Source organism: Oncorhynchus kisutch, linkage group LG9 (assembly GCF_002021735.2).
Source record: "Oncorhynchus kisutch isolate 150728-3 linkage group LG9, Okis_V2, whole genome shotgun sequence".
Lineage (NCBI taxonomy): Eukaryota > Metazoa > Chordata > Actinopteri > Salmoniformes > Salmonidae > Oncorhynchus > Oncorhynchus kisutch.
Window position 1 is genome coordinate 28,448,386 of NC_034182.2, and position 22,535 is coordinate 28,470,920.

At 41.3% G+C, this 22,535-nt stretch overlaps 1 protein-coding gene across 2 annotated transcripts in view; it reads right to left on the minus strand.

Moving 5' to 3' along the window:
• Positions 1 to 22,535, minus strand: part of LOC109896499 (phospholipid-transporting ATPase ABCA1-like) — a 296,174-nt gene that overhangs the window by 55,212 nt on the left and 218,427 nt on the right. For both annotated transcript variants that reach the window (XM_031832341.1, XM_031832340.1), the window contains 4 exons: positions 18,390 to 18,567; positions 16,141 to 16,256; positions 15,404 to 15,548; positions 4,787 to 4,910 (listed from right to left, as the gene is read on the minus strand). In XM_031832341.1, the coding sequence (XP_031688201.1) occupies positions 4,787 to 4,910; positions 15,404 to 15,548; positions 16,141 to 16,256; positions 18,390 to 18,567 (563 nt within the window). The remainder of the gene's footprint in view (positions 1 to 4,786; positions 4,911 to 15,403; positions 15,549 to 16,140; positions 16,257 to 18,389; positions 18,568 to 22,535) is intronic.

A 22,535-nucleotide genomic window follows, 5' to 3' on the forward strand; every position in this document is an offset into this window, starting at 1 on the left:
GAATATGTCCGTAAACACACCAGCCAGCTGGTCTGCGCATGCTCTGAGGGCGCGGCTGGGGATGCCGTCTGGGCCTGCAGCCTTGTGAGGGTTAACACGTTTTCCTCACGTCGGCTGCAGTGAAGGAGAGTCCGCATGTTTTGGTTGCGGGCCTTGTCAGTGGCACTGTATTGTCCTCAAAGCGGGCAAAAAAGTTATTTAGTCTACCTGGGAGCAAGACACCCTGGTCCGTGACGGGGCTGGTTATCTTTTTGTAATCCGTGATTGACTGTAGACCCTGCCACATACCTCTTGTGTCTGAGCCGTTGAATTGAGATTCTACTTTGTCTCTATACTGACGCTTAGCTTGTTTGATTGCCTTGCGGAGGGAATAGCTACACTGTTTGTATTCGGTCATGTTTCCGGTCACCTTGCCCTGATTAAAAGCAGTGGTTCACGCTTTCAGTTTCACCCGAATGCTGCCATCAATCCATGGTTTCTGGTTTGGGAATGTTTTAATCGTTGCTATGGGAACGACATCTTCAACGCATTTTCTAATGAACTCACACACCGAATCAGCGTATTCGTCAATGTTGTTATTTGACGCAATACGAAACATATCCCAGTCCACGTGATGGAAGCAGTCTTGGAGTGTGGAATCAGATTGGTCGGACCAGCGTTGAACAGACCTCAGCGCGGGAGCTTCTTGTTTTAGTTTCTGTCTGTACGCAGGGAGCAACAAAATGGAGTCGTGGTCAGCTTTTCCGAAAGGAGAGCGGGGCAGGGCCTTATATGCGTCGCGGAAGTTAGAATAGCAATGATCCAAGGTTTTTCCAGCCCTGGTTGCGCAATCGATATGCTGATACAATTTAGGGATACAATGTCATGCTTTATATAAGGTTCATAAATGTGGCATAACTGTGTGACATAACCACCAACGTCAAATGTGACAAACCTGTGCTTTATAATTGGTGGCATAAGCACAGCTTAATAAAGGCCTTAGAAATGTAGTCTTCAAAAGCATTTATAACCCTATCATGCATCTTAGCAGAGAATTGCAATGCCAGGATAGTGGGTTTGATAGCTGGGGCCACCCATACATAAAAATGTATTCACAAATGACTGTAAGTCGCTTTGGATAAAAGCGTCTGCTAAATTGTATATAATATTTTTATTACTCTAAAACATTTGTAGGATGGCCCAACCTCTTTTCCTCTTGGGTGCATAGTCAATATTGGAACTGACCTCAACCTTCCACAAAATGCTATGCTGTAGTATGACAGTTTTTGGATTTCCCCATTTGTTCTTGTTTTCCAAGTTTTTTCACAATAAGATGTTTTGTGTTAACAACAATGCTTAAACCACTTCAGGGAATGACTTTTGAGATCTGGGAAAAATCGAAGAAACTTAGATTTTTGATTGTAGTTGCCCTTGAATTCAGTAAGCATGCCCTGCAATGTTGTTTGGTTAGCAGGTTTTATGTAGCGCAGTAAGCGCACGTGATGATTATGTATTCCATTTAAAGTGATTTGCATTGTGGCCGCCAATGGAATGGCTGGAGTAAAAGGCCAGCAACACACCATATATACATTTCACAGACCCTACTGAGTATTTCCTACAATACTTTTACTGTGGCACCCAGAATTGTTCTTGCTCTAAGCCAATAAGTATTCCATATACAGTGATTCACATTGGGGGCATTTACTTGATCTTGGAACATGTTTTACAACCCAAATGTAATGCAAATGTCAATTAAATATGAACAAATATGAATCATTGTTAATGTTTAAACAATTATTTTTCATATATCATGAAAAAATACAGGGTATTGACACTTTTCTACTATTACTAGGGAATTTCTCGACATTCCGTGACCAGGAAGTACTTTTTTTGTGTTGCTGATGAGATGCTTATCATTTAACAGTTCGCAAATCAAATGCCCACTTGTGGTGCCACTGGACAGTGAAAAACAAGTAACTTAACCTTTATTGTCATTTAAATTTGTTTGTAGTAGTACAGCCATGTCTCATAGTCACATCATGAGATTTGTAAACGAAAGAGGAATATAATAATATGAATCAAATTTAGTTTCCCATCTTCCCATTTAGAGTTTCTGGCGCAGCACATAAATGCCTTATCCAGATTATGTGACAAAGGCATTTCCTAACAGACTTGCTAACTTTCTTTGTTGTTACTTTTAAGGTGGGAACCAACATGCAGTACCTCCAGCAGGCAGAGAGTCAAGAACCATTTGTCCGCCAACTCAAGGTCAAACTACACTATTCACAGTAATGTAATTTAATCTTTAATGTGTATTTGTTTAAGCTGTTAGTGATAATTTCCTAATTGTTACTACATTTGTGTTTACATCATTAAGCCTTTATGTCATGAATGACCAAAGGTGTCTGACTTTAAATTAAGTACGGCATCATGCGATATAGAGTCTTTATGGCTGTGTTATGAACTAAGTAATACAGGATACTACATAAAGTGTAAATAAATAGGTTATTAACGCTGATTTAAGATTCTCTCGTGAGTCACAGTTTTCTGAAGGGTGATTGAGGTATTTAAATGGGTTGATGGACCTGCAAAGCTACTCTGTGTGTGTGTGTGTGTGTGTGTCTGTGTGTATGTGTGTGTGTCTGTGTCTGTGTCTGTGTTTGTGTGTGTGTGTGTCAGATGCAAGATGATTTGGAGTAGTCCAACCTGAAGCTACCTCACTGGGTATTCCTCTTCTGTTCCCATGCTGGAGAAGAGGGCCTTGCAACCTATTAGTGGTGCCAACATTTTGTGGCTGATCATTAAGCGAGAGAGTAGGTGAACGTGTCAAAGACGTGACTATGCCCAGCACTGCACTGTATGGCTAGTTTTTGTTGTGTACATGTTTTTGTACATGCATCTTGGTTCCAGAAGAAAGCCACTTTTAATTTCTTTATGTTGGGGGCTTTCATCAAGGTAAGTGTTTCTTGATGTTACGTCATACCCAGGCTATTGCGCACACAGCACATATAAGCCTGGGATATCAACCATTCAAAGTTGGCCTTAGTGGGAGTGACCATATAATTCTATGGGAGTGACCGGAGTAAGGTATTTGTCATTGTCACTAGTTAACCCAGTCAAAAGGTCATAATTATGGCTAAACCATGCCCATTCCCACAATACATTTCTTAAACGTTGATTTTTAATCTAACCCTAACTACTGAATGCCAAATTTGATGTGTTGGTCCACCAGTGTTTCCACCTATTTGGGCGAAAGTGTCTGGGAATGAGATTAGGTGTAATGTGAGTAACATGACTTCAGACTATGCCATCCTTCAACACAACGTGTCACCCTTTATAAAAACACATGTTTATATTATATTCAACATAGTGGGTTATGTCACGGTTGACATTGGTGATTATGTCACACACTTATGCCACATTTATAAACCCTTTATAAAGCATGAAATATGGTTATAGATGCTTTGTAACACATTTATGCAGTGCTTATGAAGTCATTATGAAGCCTTTATAAACTGAACGTCATTTAAAACAGGACCCTATGGGCTATAGTAGTACAGGCCCAATTCTATATTTTCTGGGGATACCTAAAGGGGTCCTAAATTTCCAAATCAAATAGCTAAATGATACATGGTATGACCTTAAAACAATTCCATATGTTAGCTCAGTACCCCCCCACCTCTCTCTGCCTCCCTCCTTCCCTATCCATCTCTCTCTCAGTCTCAACAGCCTCTATGTTCTGGAGGGATGAAAGACAGAAACGGAAGCGTTTTCAGTCTCATTTTCTCGCAAATAGGCCCTCTCCAGACAAGCTTTTTAAAGCGGTGATTGCTTTCCTCTTTACACTCGCCGCCGCAAATGATTCCTCAAACGGTTATTTCCTGCCAGATCTATTCCTCAGATAAAGCCTTTGCTCCCGCCTTTCATGGGTCTCTCTGCCTCTCAATCTCCCCTGTGTACCTATCCCCTTTCGCTTTCTAGCTGTAGCGTTGAGAATGGCGGCCGAGGGCTACGGTCACGTTATTGGTCAAATGTTATCCTATTTGGTAATGATGCAGCAACAACTAAGAGGAGATGTGTTTAGTCCTGTAAAGGGTAATGGTAACATCCATGGGCCCTATGTGTGAAACTATGAAGATGCTGTAAAGGCATTGTATAAGTAGAGGACTAAATTAAACAAAGTAGCTAAGCTATTGGCCTTTGGTAAATCTTAAACCCCAAAATGTTTGGTACCAAATATTCTTACTGGAGAATAGTCAGACCCTTCCTCCCACCTTTTTTATTGTCACCTACAACAATCAACTGTCGAGTTAAATGAATCTGCCAATTCCCTCCATTTCTTTTCAAGGATATTTAGACAACAATGTGCAGCAGTGGAAAGTTTGCACCTGTTATTCTCTATTGAGTCTTGAAAGACAAAACCAAAGCTAAAGCCATGACATTGTCTTTCTTTACACTGTACTGTCCTTTCTTTCTTTTCCTTAAATTACTCAGCTTCATTTGACCTTTCATCCTACCCCTTAAATGTTATTCCATCTTGCTGGGAGGGAAAAGTTTTGATGAATCTGATGATTCACTGATGACTCTTAGTAATATAATATTAAAATGCCACTTTTATTCAAATCAGTTTACAGTACAGTGAGAGTATATATCAGGATGAAGCCTATGTGATCACTTCAGAAATAGTGTGGCATTATTTACACTTTTACAGTTTTGTCATCATTATTTTTTCACATTTTCTTCCCCCCAACAATTTACTCCCTATCATGTGGTATTTAAGCGCAAAGGTGGTGTGGAGGATGCTCACCGAAGCGTTCAAATAAAGTGGCCATGGCCTGATTCTTGCCCATGTCGATGAGCCCTCGACCCAGACAGAAGTGCGGGAAAATCAGCAGCACCTGCTTCACAATGTCATTGATGTGCGAGATTTTCTGTGAGGGAAAAGAAAAAGAAAAACAACAAAAACAACGTATTAGCGACTCATAAAAGACAAGAAACACGGCAAAACATGAGGGCACATTATGGCATGACATCACATTACAGGGAACCCGCTGTCTGTGTTGCACATGCGGAGGCACGAGTCTGTCGAGTGATTTGGATTTGGAGCTTGCAGTGGCTGGAAAAGAGTGCTCTTGGCATTAAGAGTGTTTCGACACTCCCCAGATAATTAAAGCGCATCCTCTGTGTGCGCTCATCAGTGGAGGCACACTGCTTGCTAAATGACATGGAAATTAGCCTTGACTTGTCATTTAGGGCACGCTCACTCGGTGATGTCTCCCTCACCCGCGTTACGTGAGGGCAGGAGCAGCTGCTCATACATACAGATACAAACATTCTCATCCCAAGCACTGAGACTTTGAAAGATATACCTTCCCACTTGCTATAACAGACACATTCACAGTGATGGACTTGCGCGCGCGCACACACACACACACACACACACACACACCAACTTATTGGCTTTTCATTACCCAGGTTAGGGCCCTTCCTGATTTAAAAACAAATTATAGAAATATATGCAAATCCAATGAATTAGGTGCAGGACAGATGAACATATCAAAGAAAAAAGTAGATACAAACCTAAATGTATTCATGTTTTTCCATATGTCTACTGTGTAATACTTATTGTGATGTTAATGTATTCAATGTAATGGATGTATTGAATTGACCGGATGTACAAGCCATCTAGAGTTGATTTAAATAGGTGTTTCACAGTGATATATGACCTGACGAAGATCCAACTCGGATCAAAACGTTGTATTTTTTGTGGGTGTGGCTAAATCACCATGGGAGCATACCAGAGTTGCGGACATTTCCTTTTTCTCCCTTCATGATTAAGCCACCCCTCCTGAAATCCCTTCTCCCTGTAGCTATATTGCTGAACGATGGTGCCTTTTAAAACACACAAGCCCTAATTAATTAAATGAAGACAGAATGAAAGATAGCCAGTCTGCACTGATTCTACAACACCGCCAACGTCGGTTTTCCACATTGCTTTCATTACCGAAGATTGAGGGAATGAGAGAGAGAGAGAGAGAGAGAGAGAGAGAGAGAGAGAGAGAGAGAGATGGGGGAGAGTGAATGATAGAGATGAAGAGTGCGAAAGAGAGAAAGAAAGAAAGAGATACAGTAGGTATTGCCACTTCTGTATTTACATGCCGTTCTAAAGCCAGCTTATGCAAAAATGCATCTGTTTGGTCTCAGGGTAGTCTTCAAAGACGCTAGCGTACCTTGTGAAAACCATAAATTCACCGTTTCCTCCTTCGGTAGACCCAGGGCGAAAAGTGGCATGCGTTGCTTAACACAGTGCAATGTGGAGCGGCAGATGAGAATCACGGATGACACCTTATGTTGTCAGATTTCATCATGGGGATTTGTACTTGCTCTGCAATTTGTTACTTTAGTTTGAGGAATGGCGTCATGAAAAGGCCTAACTTGGCCCGCAATTCAATCAACTGTAGATAAAGATAAACCGCGTTGCGATTCATACACGTTTCTGCTATATTTTTCAAGCACAGGTGTGGTCCAGAGGCATTACCCAATGACGTTGTCCACACAGAGTGTTTGCAGCTAACTCTGAGTTAACACATTCGATATTGTGCAAACATTCACAATTCAATTAGAGGTAAAGTTTTCCTTTATCTGTTATGGATTGAATTGGGGTCTTTGGTCATTGGGGGTAAATAACTCACTACCGTCATCATTAAAATAAAGTTTATTTAGGTCTTCATGTATGACTTCTGGGTATACAGCAGTAATGATGTAGCTCAACTTCAAGTAAATATTTTCTCTGTTAATGGCCAAACTTAAGCTACAGATCAAAGGTTAGAGTTGGAATGTCAATAGTAGTCTACATGCAGCAGTAAATTGAGCATTTCTGCCTGTGAGTAGTTGGGCTGTCCGAGCACTGGCCTAAATTCCCTGCAGGGAAGTATGCATAACGAAAATACCTAATTGATCATGGTGTCAACGCTAACTCTCAAATGTCCAGCAATAGGTCTGCCAATTCATCTTTGCCTTTTTCAACTTTTACAAGTTTCTCTCAAGGACTTAAGGTCACGCTGGCCAACAAAACGTCAAGCATGAGATCCTGGCCATCCATATAATGTATTACTTAGCTACCTTTTATTGTCAATGGTAAGAAGCTCAATTTGAATATATCTGGTCATATCAACACATACTGGATGCACTCCCACTCAACTACATTTGAACAAGTTATTAATCATAGTTAAACTACAATCCCTTGAGTAAAGTCTTAGAATTTAAAGCTGGAATCAAGCAAAGGAGCTGGCAAGAAGCTGGCAAAAGGCTAAAAGAGCCTAAAGTTAGAAACATAAGTGAATTGGAAAAACTGAAATAATAAAAGCAAACCAATGACCTTGTACAGCCGGGGCCCATTTGTCATCAAGAAGAATGTGAAGGAATAGAGACCTAATTCGAGATCAATACATGAAATAACAGATCTTCTCTCGACTGGGTGTTCATCAAGGAGATCTAAGAAGCTCTTAGGCGATGATGAAACGCGTGACAATTTTCTTCAAAGTTTGTGCTATATGCCCATAAATCATCTCCAAATGGGTTCTGAAGTGAAAAAAAACTCCAAGGCTCTAGTCTGACCCATATTGCTTTAGTGTTCATATTCCCCTAGCATCGCCTTCATCTTGACCGGAGGGACTTACAAAAAGGAATATATATATGTCTGAAAGAGTTTTGGGGAGGGCGACCATTAGCCAATTTCTCAAACTAGATGTGTTAACGTTAAAGGGAAACTTCATAATCAGTAATGCACATCCAAAATAGAATGTAACATTGTATACACAAAACACTATATTAATCTCAAAGACGTAGACAGCAGTACATGGAGCTGTTAGGAATACAAATATTTATGTATGTAATACCCCCCAACCACCCACTCACCCACCCCACCCACACACACAGTACAATTAAACGGCAATTCCCTGGGAGAGTAGACAAGTTCCAGACATAATGCCCAGCATAGCAATTCCAAAACACAGTACAGAGGGTCATGACATGGCAGAACTAATACAGCCCCATCGACTGCCCCCCTCCTGAATCACTCAGGCCCCCAACCAGGCCAGATCCATTTAGGTGCCCAACCGGCTTGTCTGAGTGGCTAACGGCTGGGCTATTGACTCGAACACTGTCTCATGCATACAAGGCAGTGTGCGATAGATGCGATCCACAGGGAGCTGAGAAAACTCCCATGCTCCCTCGCTCAGTCTCCAGATAAAACTGGGACGTAAAGTAATATATGTGCTGCTGCAGCCATGCTTTGCTTTTCCCTCCAGTTTTGGCTATTTTTACTCCTTCCCTCTAGACTACTAGACATCTTCCCATAGCGGGGAGCTAGGTGTATTAACTTTGACCTTCAGTGGAGAAATACAACAAAGAATGAAGAGAACTTCAACTTTGCTGTTCCCGTTTTGGCTATCGTTGCAGCGCAGGGTGGACGAGATAGAATGAAGGTGTGGAAATAGAGACGACGGAGAAAGATGGAGCTGTCAGATATCTCTCTACAACCTGCCGCAGTGAACTGGGGCGTGGTCTTGTGCGTTCTTATCTACGGCAGCCATTTTGGTTCCTCTGTTCATCCAGTTTATCAGAACAGAACAGAGGAACAGAGGAAATGTGGAAACCACCAACATCCCAGCATGTCACAGCCCATTTTTCCAGGTGATTCAAATGTGACAGTTAACTGGTAGGATAAGTGATGCATCAGCCCCGGCTCGTGGCCACCTACAGGGCTCTTATCTGCTTTTACATTCCCAGGAGTGATAGCTGGGCTGTCATTGTCCCCCATCGGCAATGTCTCAATTGACCCGGAGAGCTACACTACCCAGCAGGCTTTCTAATACACTAGGCAAATGCCCTTGACAAGGAAGAGAGCGGTAGGTCACTTGCCAGATTGGCAGCAACCGGCATGCATACCATTATTATATTGCCAGAGCCCCTTAGGAATATGATTTGCCAGAACAACACCGATAAATATATGGGAAAACAAGTCACAACAAAAAGATGACTGTTTGATGGGGAGGTTGCCAGCGAACAGACAAACAAAAAAACAAACCGATGATGAACGACGGCAATGACGATAATGAAATCGCCATGCAAATGAGTTTGTCTCATTATGTAAAAAGGAAGACAGCCAACATTAAGCTGTGTCTGAGACACCAGAGAGAGTGGAAAGAAGATGAATGTTCAAAGGACATGAGCGTAAGACAAAGCTAGGTTTCCATCCAATTGGTGACAGATCTTCCCACCAGTGATGTGTTTCCACCAAATTGACTTGTTGCAGATAAAAACCAGTGCGTGATGACGTAGTGCACATAAAATTTACTTTTTTGCTGAAGTTTTTATGTACTGAATAAAAATCTAAAGTTCAATGTGTTTCTATCGCATTTTCCACTCTCCCGATAGTTTTGTCACAAAAACTGTTGCATTAAATAGCAAATTCCCTTATTCTGGTCTTGGCATGTATCCTCTAGCCAACAGCTCACAGATAAAGTGCAGGTAGGCTTTGGAGGACGGGCTCGTGGTAAAGGCTGGAGCGGAATAAGTGCAATGGTATCAAATATACTGAACAAAAATATCAATGCAACATGCAACAATTTCAAAGATTTACAATTCATATAAGGAAATCATCCAATTGAAGGAAATTCATTAGGCCCTAATCTATGGATTTCACATGACTGGGAATATAAATATGCATCTGTTGTTCACAGATATACACACTGCTCAAAAAAATAAAGGGAACACTAAAATAAGACATCCTAGATCTGAATGAATGAAATATTCTTATTAAATAGTTTTTTCTCTACATAGTTGAATGTGCTGACAACAAAATCACACAAAAATGATCAATGGAAATCAAATTGATCAACAAATGGAGGTTTGGATTTGGAGTCACACTCAAAATTAAAGTGGAAAACCAGCTCAGTAGTGTGTGTGGCCTCCACGTGCCTGTATGACCTCCCTAAAACGCCTGGGTATGCTCCTGATGAGGTGGCGGATGGTCTCCTGAGGGATCTCATCCCAGACCTGGACTAAAGCATCCACCAACTCCTGGACAGTCTGTGGTGCAACGTGGCGTTGGTGGATGGAGCGAGACATGATGTCTCAGATGTGCTCAATTGGATTCAGGTCTGGGGAACGGGCGGGCCAGTCCATAGCATCAATGCCTTCCTCTTGCAGGAACTGCTGACACACTCCAGCCACATGAGGTATAGCATTGTCTTGCATTAGGAGGAACCCAGAGCCAACCGCACCAGCATATGGTCTCACAAGGGGTCTGAGGATCTCATCTCGGTACCTAATGGCAGTCAGGCTACCTCTGGCGAGCACATGGAGGGCTGTGCGGCCGCCCAAAGAAATGCCACCCCACACCATGACTGACCCACCGCCAAACCGGTAATGCTGGAGGATGTTGCAGGCAGCAGAACATTCTCCACGTCTGTCACATGTGCTCAGTGTGAACCTGCTTTCATCTGTGAAGAGCACAGGGTGCCAGTGGCGAATTTGCCAATCTTGGTGTTCTCTGGCAAATGCCAAACGTCCTGCACGGTGTTGGGCTGTATAAGCACAACCCCCACCTGTGGACATCGGGCCCTCATACCACCATCGTGGAGTCTGTTTCTGACCGTCTGAGCAGACCAATGCACATTTGTGGCCTGCTGGAGGTCATTTTGCACTGCTCTGGCGGTGCTCAGCCTTGCACAAAGGCGGAGGTAGCGGTCCTGCTGCTGGGTTGTTGCCCTCCTACGGCCTCCTCCACGTCTCCTGATGTACTGGCCTGTCTCTTGGTAGCGCCTCCATGCTCTTTAAGTGTTCCCTTTATTTTTTTGAGCAGTGTATAAAAAAAGTAGGGGCATGCATCAGAAAACCAGTCAATATCTGGTGTGACCACCATCATGCAGCACGACACATCTCCTTGGCATAGAGCTGATCAGGCTGTCGATTGTAGTCTCTGGAATGGTGTCCCACTCTTCAATAGCTGTGCGAAGTTGCTGGGTATAAGCGGGAACTGGAATATGCTGCATAGACGTCGATCCAGAGCATCCCAAACGTGCTCAATGGCTGACATGTCTGGTGAGTATGCAGGCCATAGAATTTTCAGATTCCAGGAATTGTTTACAGATCCTTGAGAAAGGGGTCTGTGCATTATCATACTAAATCATGAGGAGATGGCGGCGGGTGAATGGACAATGAAGGATCTCGTCACGGCATCTCTGTGCATTCAAAATGCCATCGATAAAAAATTGCAATTGTGTTCGTTGTCCGTAGCTTATGCCTGCCCACACCATAACCCCACCACCACCATGGGGCACTCTGTTCACTTTGACATCAGCAAATCGCTCACCCACACGATGCCATACAAATTGTCTGCGGTTGTGAGGCCGGACGGATGTACTGCCAAATTCTATAAAAGAGAGAAATGAAGATTCAATTCTCTGGCAAAAGCTCTGGTGGACATTCCTGCAGTCAGAATGTCAATTGCACACCCCCTCAAAACTTGAACGTGTATCTGTGTAAAGATCATGCTGTTTAATCAGCTTCTTGATATCCCACACCTGTCAGGTAGATGGATTTTCTTGGCAAAGAAGAAATGCTAACTAACAGGGACGTAAACAAATTTGCACTCAACATTTTAGAGAAATAAGCTTTTTGTGTATATGGAACTTTTTGGGGATCATTTATTCCAGCTCATGAAACATGGGACCAACATGTTAGCCAATCTGTAAATAGCCCATCCAACTACCTCATCCCCATACTGTATTTATTTATTTATCTTGCTCTTTTGCACCCCAGTATCTCTAGAGTCAAGGCAAAAATATTTGAGAATATTAATTTCCACAAAGTTTGCTGCTTCAGTGTCTTTAGATGTTTTTGTCAGAGGTTACTATGGAATACTGAAATATAATTACGAGCATTTCATTAGTGTCAAAAGCCTTTATTGACAATTACATGAAGTTGATGCAAAGAGTCAATATTTGAAGTGTTGACCCTTCTTTTTCAAGACCTCTGCAATCCGCCCTGGCATGCTGACAATTAACTTCTGGGCCACATCCTGACTGATGGCAGCCCATTCTTGCATAATCAATGCTTGGAGTTTGTCAGAATTTGTGGGGTTTTGTTTGTCCACCCGCCTCTTGAGGATTGACCACAAGTTCTCAATTGGATTAAGGTCTGGGGAGTTTCCTGGCCATGGACCCAAAATATTTATGTTTTGTTCCCCGAGCTACTTAGTTATCACTTTTGCCTTATGGCAAGGTGCTCCATCTTGCTGGAAAAGGCATTGTTCGTCACCAAATTGTTCCTGGATGGTTGGGAGAAGTTGAACTCATGTTTCCTTGCAGGTAACCATGGTTGACAGAAGAAGAACAATGATTCCAAGCACCTCCCTCCTTTTGAAGCTTCCAGTCTGTTATTCAAACTCAATCAGCATGACAGAGGGATCTCCAGCCTTGTCTTCGTCAACACTCACACTGTGTTCACTGTGTTAACAAGAGAATCACTGACATGATGTCAGCTGGTCCTTTTGTGGCAGGGCTGAAATGCAGTGGACATGTTTTTTTGTTTGATTCAGTTAATATGCATGGCAAATAGGGACTTTGCAATTAATTGCAATTCATCGGATCACTCTTCATAACATTCTGGAGTATATGCAAATTGCCATCATACAAACTCAGGCAGCAGACTTTGTGAAAATGTATATTTGTCATTCTCAAAACTTTTAGCCACGACTGTACTTGCACTTTCATCTTCTGCACATCTATTCACTCCAGTGTTTAATTGGTATATTATAATTACTTCACCTCACAGTGCCTATTTATTGCCTTACCTCCCTTATCTTACCTCATTTGCACACACTGTATATAGACTTTTTCTACTGTATTATTTACTGTATGTTTGTTTATTCCATGTGTAAGTCTGTGTTGTTGTATGTGTTGAACTGCTTTGCTTTATCTTGGCCAGGTCGCAGTTGTAAATGAGAACTTGTTCTCAACTAGCCTACCTGGTTAAATAAAGGTGTTCTCAACTAGCCTACCTGGTTAAATAAAGGTGTTCTCAACTAGCCTACCTGGTTAAATAAAGGTAAAATAAATCAAATAAATAAAAAACATGTTGCGTTTATATTTTTGGTTTCCGTGTGTTTGATGCCATTCTATTCTCTCCGTTCCAGTCATTATTATGGGTCATCCTCCCCTGAGCAGCCTCCACTGATGTGATTATTATGGATTAGAGCGAGAATATTTTGGGGGGGGGGGTCAATCGGCATTAAAGCATTGATAAGAAATAAATAAGTAAACTTTTCGATCATGTCATCAGAATCAGACCCTCAATATTTATTGGAAAGGAGCATCATGATCACTGTGCACTTTCACCACACTGTGAAGTTCATCAGGTTATCTGTAGCCTAATAAACTGCATGCTTTCCCTTGTCGTAGTGGGAGGAGCACACACCATATCATCAATATATATTACTTCGATATGATGGTTATTATGTCAATATTTGCGCATAAAGGCATTTCCACCACCATTTCTCACATAATTAATTTTACCCGACACAAAAAGATCCCACCATTATCTGTTGGTATTTATAAAATCCATCACAGTTTCCATCACAGCTGTCATAAAAAAAAAGATATACGGTATGAGTTTACCTGCATAAAAACTGTGTATGGAAACATGGATAGTGATGCTAAAATGTGCTCAGTTTGGAGTGGAGATTAGAGTTAGCTGACGTTTGAAGCAGAAACTCAGATGGGGGAACCTGATATTGCAATTTGTCAGAGTGAAGTCGCACACACACGCAGAAGCACGCATGTACACTCTCTCATGCACACACACGGACAAGCACGCATGTACACTCTCTCATGCACACACACACACGGACAAGCACGCATGCACTCTCTCTCACACACGCATTGCCCACATGCGTGAACACACAAACTCTCTCACACACACACACACACACACACACACACACACACACACACACACACACACACACACACACACACACACACACACACACACACACACACACACACACACACACACACACACACACACACACACACACACACAGACTGTGGCAAAGGAAAATAATTAGCACTATTCATTTACCTGAACATGAAAGACACTCACATGAAAATCTACAATTGTGAATTAAAGTGGAAGGTATTATAATTAAATCAATTGCCAGGTTCAAAGTCACAAATTGCATCTTAATTTAGCATATAAAGGCAGCAAAGTATGATGTTAACAAAAAAATAAGACATTGAATACCAATGTTAGTCAAGACTTAACTGTTCTTCACTCACTTTTACCCATTATGTAGCAGCCCACATTAATACCAACTGTTTCTTATTTTTACTTTTATATATAATGTGGTTCATTCATTATATAAAAAGGTGAGGACAACTTAGAAACTATACTTGTATGATTGTGTGTGTTAACACATTTAGGTACATTTGAGTTCCAGCTTATTAAGAACAGCTAAACTAAGTAAATTAAGCATCCTTAGAAGAAATGCTTGTAATTCAGTCTAAACACAAGTAAACATGTCAAAAACGTTGACTTCCACAGACTGAGAAGTGGCATCTCTCTCTCTCTACTTCCCTCATTGTTTCCATCTATCCTTTTAACACTCTCTCAAGTTCTGTCTTTTTCTCTTGCTTGCTTTCTTTATAGATTTTTTTCTCCGTCTTTGTATTTTGATTCTCCCGGGAGAAAGGGAAGCTTTTGGTATACATTGACGCTCATTGAAAGATGCGTGAAGCACATTCGCTGAAGACACAATCCTAACTTCACAACTAAACATAAAAGATCATTGAAAAATACCACCTTTGAAACTCATTGAATTGGTAAAAAGTTAAAAAGTCATTCCTGGAGGAAAAGCTCCTTCCTTGCATGCGCTGAAAGCCTATCCAAGAATACAATGTAGTATATCGAGGACAGGGATCAGTTAGCTAGTCAAAAAATGAAATCTTCCTGATATATTAGTCGATTGAGCAGACATTTCTTTGATAAAACATGTGTACTTTTCGCCCAGTATGTACGGTGTGCATATTAGGCTCCCTGGGCTCCCGGCTGGCGCTGCGATCTAAGGAATTGCGGCGTCACTACAGAGACCCTAGTTCGAAACCAGGCTGTATCACAACCGGCCGTGATTGGGAGTCCAATAGGGCGGCGCATATGTGGCATAGAGTCGTCCGGGTTTGGCCGGTGTAGGCCGTCATTGTAAATAAGAATTTGTTATTGACCGACTTGCCTAGTTAAATAAAATAAAATTAGGACAGCCTCACAGTCAAAAGGACGCCGACACCTTGTAACACTGAAGCTCCTAATATGGACACGGTACATTTGACGATTTAGGAAAGCGGCAACCCGCACCACCTACATCATCATCGAACAGCTCCATGACAAAGGTGGCCAAGCTGCCATTGATGCCGATGAAGAGGTTGACGCAGGTCAGCACCACGTAGGCCGTGCTGGGGACACTGAAGATAAACGAGGCTGGGTACATCATGGGTGTGATAGACCACCTGAAAATACAGACGGTTACATGAACAGAAGCTTCATTTTTCATATTTGACTATTTAAACAGTACAATAGGAAATGAGAAAGGGGGAGATATATGAAGAGGGGTATACAGACATGAAGGTTTCAGAACAAACTCCGGGAAGAGGCTTCACTTCACTATTAAAATGCCTTGACTGTGGCATACTACGTGGAAAATGGGTGAATTGAAATTGAACAGGGCTCAAATATTATTTGTAGGTTGCATGAGATGTTTGCTGACTACACACTACACTGAGTATACAAAACATTAAGAACACCTGCTCTTTTTATGACAGACTGTCCAGGTGAATCCAGGTGAAAGCTATGATCCCTTATTGATGTGACTTGTTAAATCCTCTTCAATCAGTGTAGAGGAAGGGGAGGAGACAGGATAAAGAAGGATTTCTAATCCTTGAGACAATTGAGACATGGATTGTGTATGTGTGCCATTCAGAGGGTTGGTTTGAACATGAATCGGCATTGCTCCATATAAACATTACATCCATAGTCCAATCACAATTTTGAACTGGGTAAGTCAGCACATAAAAATATGGATATCATTCTGGTGCTACTTACCCATACATTACAAGTAGCCAAATCAAAGCTGGTAGGTTAGGAGGGGACACATAGGCTTTTTGTTGGAAGCACAGGAAGATGATGATGACTATTAGACACGGGACTATGTAGTTACACTGTAATAAAGAACATAACCACTTGTTAGACCATATAATAACACTGTAATAAAGAACATAACTACTTGTTCGACTATGTAGTTACACTGTAATAAAGAACATAACCACTTATTAGACCATATAATTACACTGTAATAAAGAACATAACCACTTGTTAGACCATATAATTACACTGTAATAACACTGTAATAAAGAACATAACCACTTGTTAGACCATATAATTACACTGTAATAAAGAACATAACCACTTGTTAGACCATATAATTACACTGTAATAAAGAACATAACCACTTGTTAGACCATATAATTACACTGTAAGAAAGAACATAACCACTTGTTAGACCATATAATTACAGGGTAATAACACTAATAAAGAACATAACCACTTATTAGACCATATAATTACACTGTAATAACACTGTAATAAAGAACATAACCACTTGTTAGACCATATAATTACACTGTAATAACACTGTAATAAAGAATATAACCACTTGTTAGACTATGTAGTTACACTGTAAAAGAAAAAAGCCACATAACCCCGTATTAAGCATTTTATCACTTCGTGGGGAGTTCTGGGAAGGTAACATCTAAGCGTATAATGTCTTTACTACATAATTATAATGACGCCCAGACATATCAGGCTAAGGTCCCTCTCTCTGAAAGAAAGAAGATGATGATAATGATGAAGATGTTGAACTCAAGAAAATGGGAATTCCACACGATTTTGAAATCTATAGATTAGGTTTTAATTAGCTTTCCAAGCTTCCCCTCTTTCATTTGCTAATTAACACGAGAGCAATCTATTCCCCTTCATAGGAGGACATGAGTCTGTGGCTGGCCTGACTGGAAAAATCGAAAGAAAACCATCTCACAATTTACCAAAGCGTAGTATAAAATAATCTAAATATTATATCTGAAGGCTTACAATCATGATATTGGATGAAGAATGGCTAAATACTGCAATTGGCATGATGAATCTGTGTGAAGACAAAAATAAGAGAAACCTATGTGATTTTTAAACTTCTACGCCACATTTCCCACTCTGTGCCCTAAGGCTTCAACACTACTTAGGAGGCACTTTACACAGTCATATAAAACATTGAAATCCATGAGCCCGATTATAAAACCTTAACAGCAAAACTCTGCAATACCATCCCTTTAAAGATTTTTTGGCGCCATATAATAATACAATTGTTGGGAAAATGGAAATGGCAATGCTATCTGCTCCTAGCCAAAACCTTTCGGCTGCCTGCATAATAACATTTCTCCTCCACTTTGTCAGCATTCGTCAACAGATCATTTGTTCGCACGGCTAGCAGTGCTGAGCTATTGCCTCCCACCTTCTTTTTTTCTCTATGTTACCTGATAGACTGTTTACCGCTATTAAGCCTGAGGGAAAGTATCAACGTTGTACCACTTTGCATCACTGTTTGCCAGTGTCAATAATTCAGCTCTAGTCAATAACAGTTACTCAGGCCTGGGCTTTTTAACAGCCATTGCGATCAAAAGTATATTTACCATTATTGCTGCTGATGAGTATTTGTTTGAGTCAGCCATTGGATGATCTATTCCTAGGTACACTAGGATTATGTATCCTTATCCAAACCTACTTACTGAGGATGTCTTAATATGGACACCTTAAATGGCTACTTAAAATGCATCATGTGGCACTGACAGAAAGTTTGGTGGATTATTTGACACAGGCCTCACTTGTGACCTTACTTCTATCCCTCTGAATTCAAGTGAAATCACCACTCTACCAATTACAACATCCAGAAAGAATTTGGTTGGGGTTTCGATACTTTTATTTGGGGTTTGTGCTTGTCCATCCCTTCCTCACAGTCTCATTAAGTATTGATCATTCATTAGGTGCGAAATGGCAGGAAACCAGGGGGTTGCTGACATCACAATCTCAGGTGCCACCTACTGCCATTATGCCCTAGAGCAAGGTACTTAATACCAAATGTGTTCCAGGGGCACTGCTCAGAGGCTGCCTCTGTGCTGCTTCCAGCCTTTCGTTTGTGTATGAGTGGTGTCCGGGGGCTGGGAATTACAGAAATACACATTTCCGATTATCATTGGAAATACAGTTGAATTTTGTAATTATTTTATTTCATGAAAATAACCTACTATATCCCAGGCGAAGTTGGCGACCCAATAGACGGCCGGGTTGACGCCGCTGACAAACTGCAAGTGCTTGGCTTTGTTGACACGCTCCTGGATGAGGAAGAGGACAAAGCTCGCTGGGATAAAGGACATGGCGAAGATGACACAGATGGACACCACCAAATCGGTGGAGGTGGCAGCACTGAAGAAGGAGAAAGAAAGCAGAAAGTTGAGTACAGGTTTGATTCTAGCATGATCAATAGGTTTGGTGGATAACTGACTGGAGAAGGGTCGTTTGCTTTAAATGGAAAGGTTAGTATTTTACAACTCAATGTTAGATGATAACCAAATCACAGATGATGTTTTTTCTTTAAACATCAGCTAACTTTAGCAAGCACTAGCGAAACATTTATTTAAGTGATCATGGCAAAAGAAATGGACAAATCACCTATAAATAAGGTCAAACCAAAAAAAAGAGCTAATTTCAGTTGATTTTTATGCTCCCTTCCTTTCCATAAATGATTAGCTACTGGTAGCTAATGGAAAGTAACGTTTTCAAGAGGCTGTTTGAATTACAGACTTTCCTGGCCCAAAGACTACTTTCAGTGTGAGGACCCATTTAACAATTTAACATAAAGTTATAAAATACTGAACCTCCCCTTTGAGAGTGATTGATTTTTCTACTATCGATCCGTCAATCAATCTTTAGATGTATTCATTACCCTTTTACATCTTCAGTCATGTACAGTACAGAGCAGTCGAAAACTACCAAAAAAGATTCAGTGTACTGATGCACATGGTGTGTGAGCAGCTTGTTTTTATCCTAAAATCCTTTATAAGTCATTCTTTTCCATGTGTTCCCATGATGCAACCACCACATACAAAATTGGATTTCACTTTTTTTTCTCCATTCCCATCACAGGCGGCCGGTGGCACCTTAATTGCGGAGTACAGTCTCATAGTAATGGCTAGAATGGAATAAATGGAATGTTATCAAACATCAGAAAACATGGTTTCCATGTTTGGTACCGTTACATTTACTCCATTTCAGATATTATCATGAGCCCGTTCTCCCCTCAGCAGCCTCTTGTGACGTCCATGATAGATAAATGACTCGATAAGCCAACATCAGAGAAAAACCGAGGACACACTTGAAACCCATATACTTAATTTACTAACAAACCAGAACCAGAGGCCACCCAGACCTTTACCGCTGACAATTAGTCCTAACATGGGTGGAGACAGATAGGGTCACAGCTGGAAAGTGGAACAAAAAAAATCCAGTTCTAGAGCAATGTTATTAAGAACATTGGATACATTCCAAATCGCACCCTATTCTCTATATAGTGAACTACTTTTGACTGGCCCTATGGGCCCTTGTCAAACGTAGTGCAATATATAGGGAATAGGGTGCCATTTGGGACACAGACATTGTCCAGTGATCTGAGGCCTATGTCTGCATAGCACTGAGGGGCTACAGACGGAGGATTGGTCAAGGGTGGAAGTAAGCCTCACAACTTCTCCAGGTGTTGAGTTGCATTGTGAGTGAAATCTCACACTTTCTGCACCAGTCATGTCATCCCACTGGGCACACACTGTTTGAACCCAACGTTGTTTCCATATCATTTCAATGAAATGACATTGAACCAACGTGGGAAAGACGTTGAATTTACACCTGTGCCCAGTGGGATTAGTCTTGCCTTTGACATGGATTGAGAGCTACTGAAATATTTGACCTATACTTTAATTGCTCTGGATAAGAGTACTTACAGTTGAAGTCAGAAGTTTACATACACCTTAGCCAAATACATTTAAACTCAGTTTTTCACAATTCATGACATTTAATCCTAATAAAAATTCCCTGTCTTTAGGTCAGTTAGGATCTTCACTTTATTTTAAGAATGTGAAATGTCAGAATAATAGTAGAGAGAATGATTTATTTCAGCTTTTATTTCTTTCATCACTTTCCCAGTGGGTAAGAGGTTTTTCATCCTCATGATCCCATCTATTTTGTGAAGTGCACCAGTCCCTCCTTCAGCAAAGCACCCCCACAACATGATGCTGCCACCCCCGTGTTTCACGGTTGGGATGGTGTTCTTCGGCTGGCAAGCCTCCCTCTTTTTCCTCCAAACATAACAATGGTCGTTATGGCCAAAATGTTCTATTTTTGTTTCATCAGACCAGAGGACAGTTCTCCAAAATGTACAATCTTTGTCCCCATTTTCTGGATTTTTTATGGCGGTTTTGGAGCAGTGGCATCTTCCATGCTGAGCGGCCTTTCAGGTTAGGTTGATATAGGACTCTTTTCCTTCAGCATCTCCACAAGGTCCTTTGCTGTTGTTCTGGGATTGATTTGCACCAAAGTACGTTCATCTCTAGGAGACAGAACGCGTCTCCTTCCTGAGTGGTATGACGACTGCGTGGTCCCATGGTGTTTATACTTGCGTACTATTGTTTGTATAGATGAACGTACCTTCAGGCATTTGGAAATTGCAGCCAAGGATAAACCAGACTTATGTAGGTCTACAATTTATTTTCAGAGGTCTTGGCTGATTTCTTTAGATTTTCCCATGACGTCAAGCAAAGAGGCACTGAGTTTGAAGGTAGGCCTTGAAATACATCCACAGGTATACCTCCAATTGACTCAAATTATGTCAATTAGCCTATCAGAAGCTTCTAAAGCCATGACATAATTTTCTGGAATTTTCCAAGCTGTTTAAAGGCAGTCAACTTAGTGTATGTTCACTTCTGACCCACTGGAATTGTGATATAGTGAATTATAAGTGAAATAGTCTGTCTGTAAACAATTGTTGGAAAAATTACTTGTGTCATGGACAAAGAAGATCTCCTAACCAACTTGCCAAAACTATAGTTTGTTAACAAGAAATTTGTGGAGTGGTTGAAAAACAAGTTTTAATGACTCCAACCTAAGTGTATGTAAACTTCCAACTTCAACTGCATTACTAAAATTTCCTATAATGTCTAAGTATTATTAGACAAATCTTGCATGGTTTAATTTCTAATAGAAATATGTCCAGTTGGGGAAATGGTATCTATGATCTACTGTAAATTATAAGTATTGTATGACGTATAAGCTATGTGCTTGTTACCTGTCACGTTCTGACCATAGTTCTTGTGTGTTTTCCTTGTTTTAGTGTTGGTCAGGACGTGATCTGGGTGGGCATTCTATGTTGTGTGTCTAGTTTGTCTATTTCCATGTTTGGCCTGATATGGTTCTCAATCAGAGCAGGTGTTAGTCATTGTCTCTGATTGGGAACCATGTTTAGGTAGCCTGTTTTGTGTTGGGTTTTGTGGGTGGTTGTTTCCTGTCTTTGTATTTTCTGCACCAGTTAGGACTATTTCGGTTTTCACGTTCATTGGTTTGTAGTTAGTTCTTGTTAAGTGTCTCTTATTAAAGAACCATGAACTATAACCACGCTGCGTTTTGGTCCGCCTCTCCTTCCCAGGAAGAAAGCCGTTACATTACCAATAGGATGACTCAATTTGACTGAATTCTATGTTTGAAACGCAATCAGGGTAAAACTACTAAAAACTTTTCAGAGAAGCAATGCTCACTCCCCATACATTGTGATATCCAATTGGTAGTTACAGTCTGGTCCCATCGCTGCAACTCCGTATGGACTCGGGAGAGGCGAATGTCGAGAGCCATGTGTCCTCCGAAACACGTCCCTGCCAAGCCGCATTGCTTCTTGATACACTGCTTGCTTAACCCGGAAGTCAGCCACACCAATGTGTCGGAGAACTGGAGACAGTGCCAGCGTGCATGTGCCCGGCCCGCCACAGGGAGTCACTAGAGCGCGATGGGACAATGACATCCCGGCCGGCCAAACCCTTCCCTAAATCGGACAATGCTGGGCCAATTGTGCGCCGCCTCATGGGTCTCCCGGTCACGGCCGGCTGCGACACAACCTGGGATCAAACCCGGGTCTGTAGTGACGCCTCAAGCACTGCGATGCAGTGCCTTAGACCTCTGCGCCACTGGGGAGGCCACATCTTGGAAATTCTTGATCCTCCATGCGGTTGGAATATGATTCACCCAGCTAAAGACTACTTAAACCTAACCCTAAAACTAACCCCTTGCTCCTAACCCTTAAACATAATTCTAACACTAAATCCCCTAGAAATAGCATCTGACTTTGTAGGGACGAA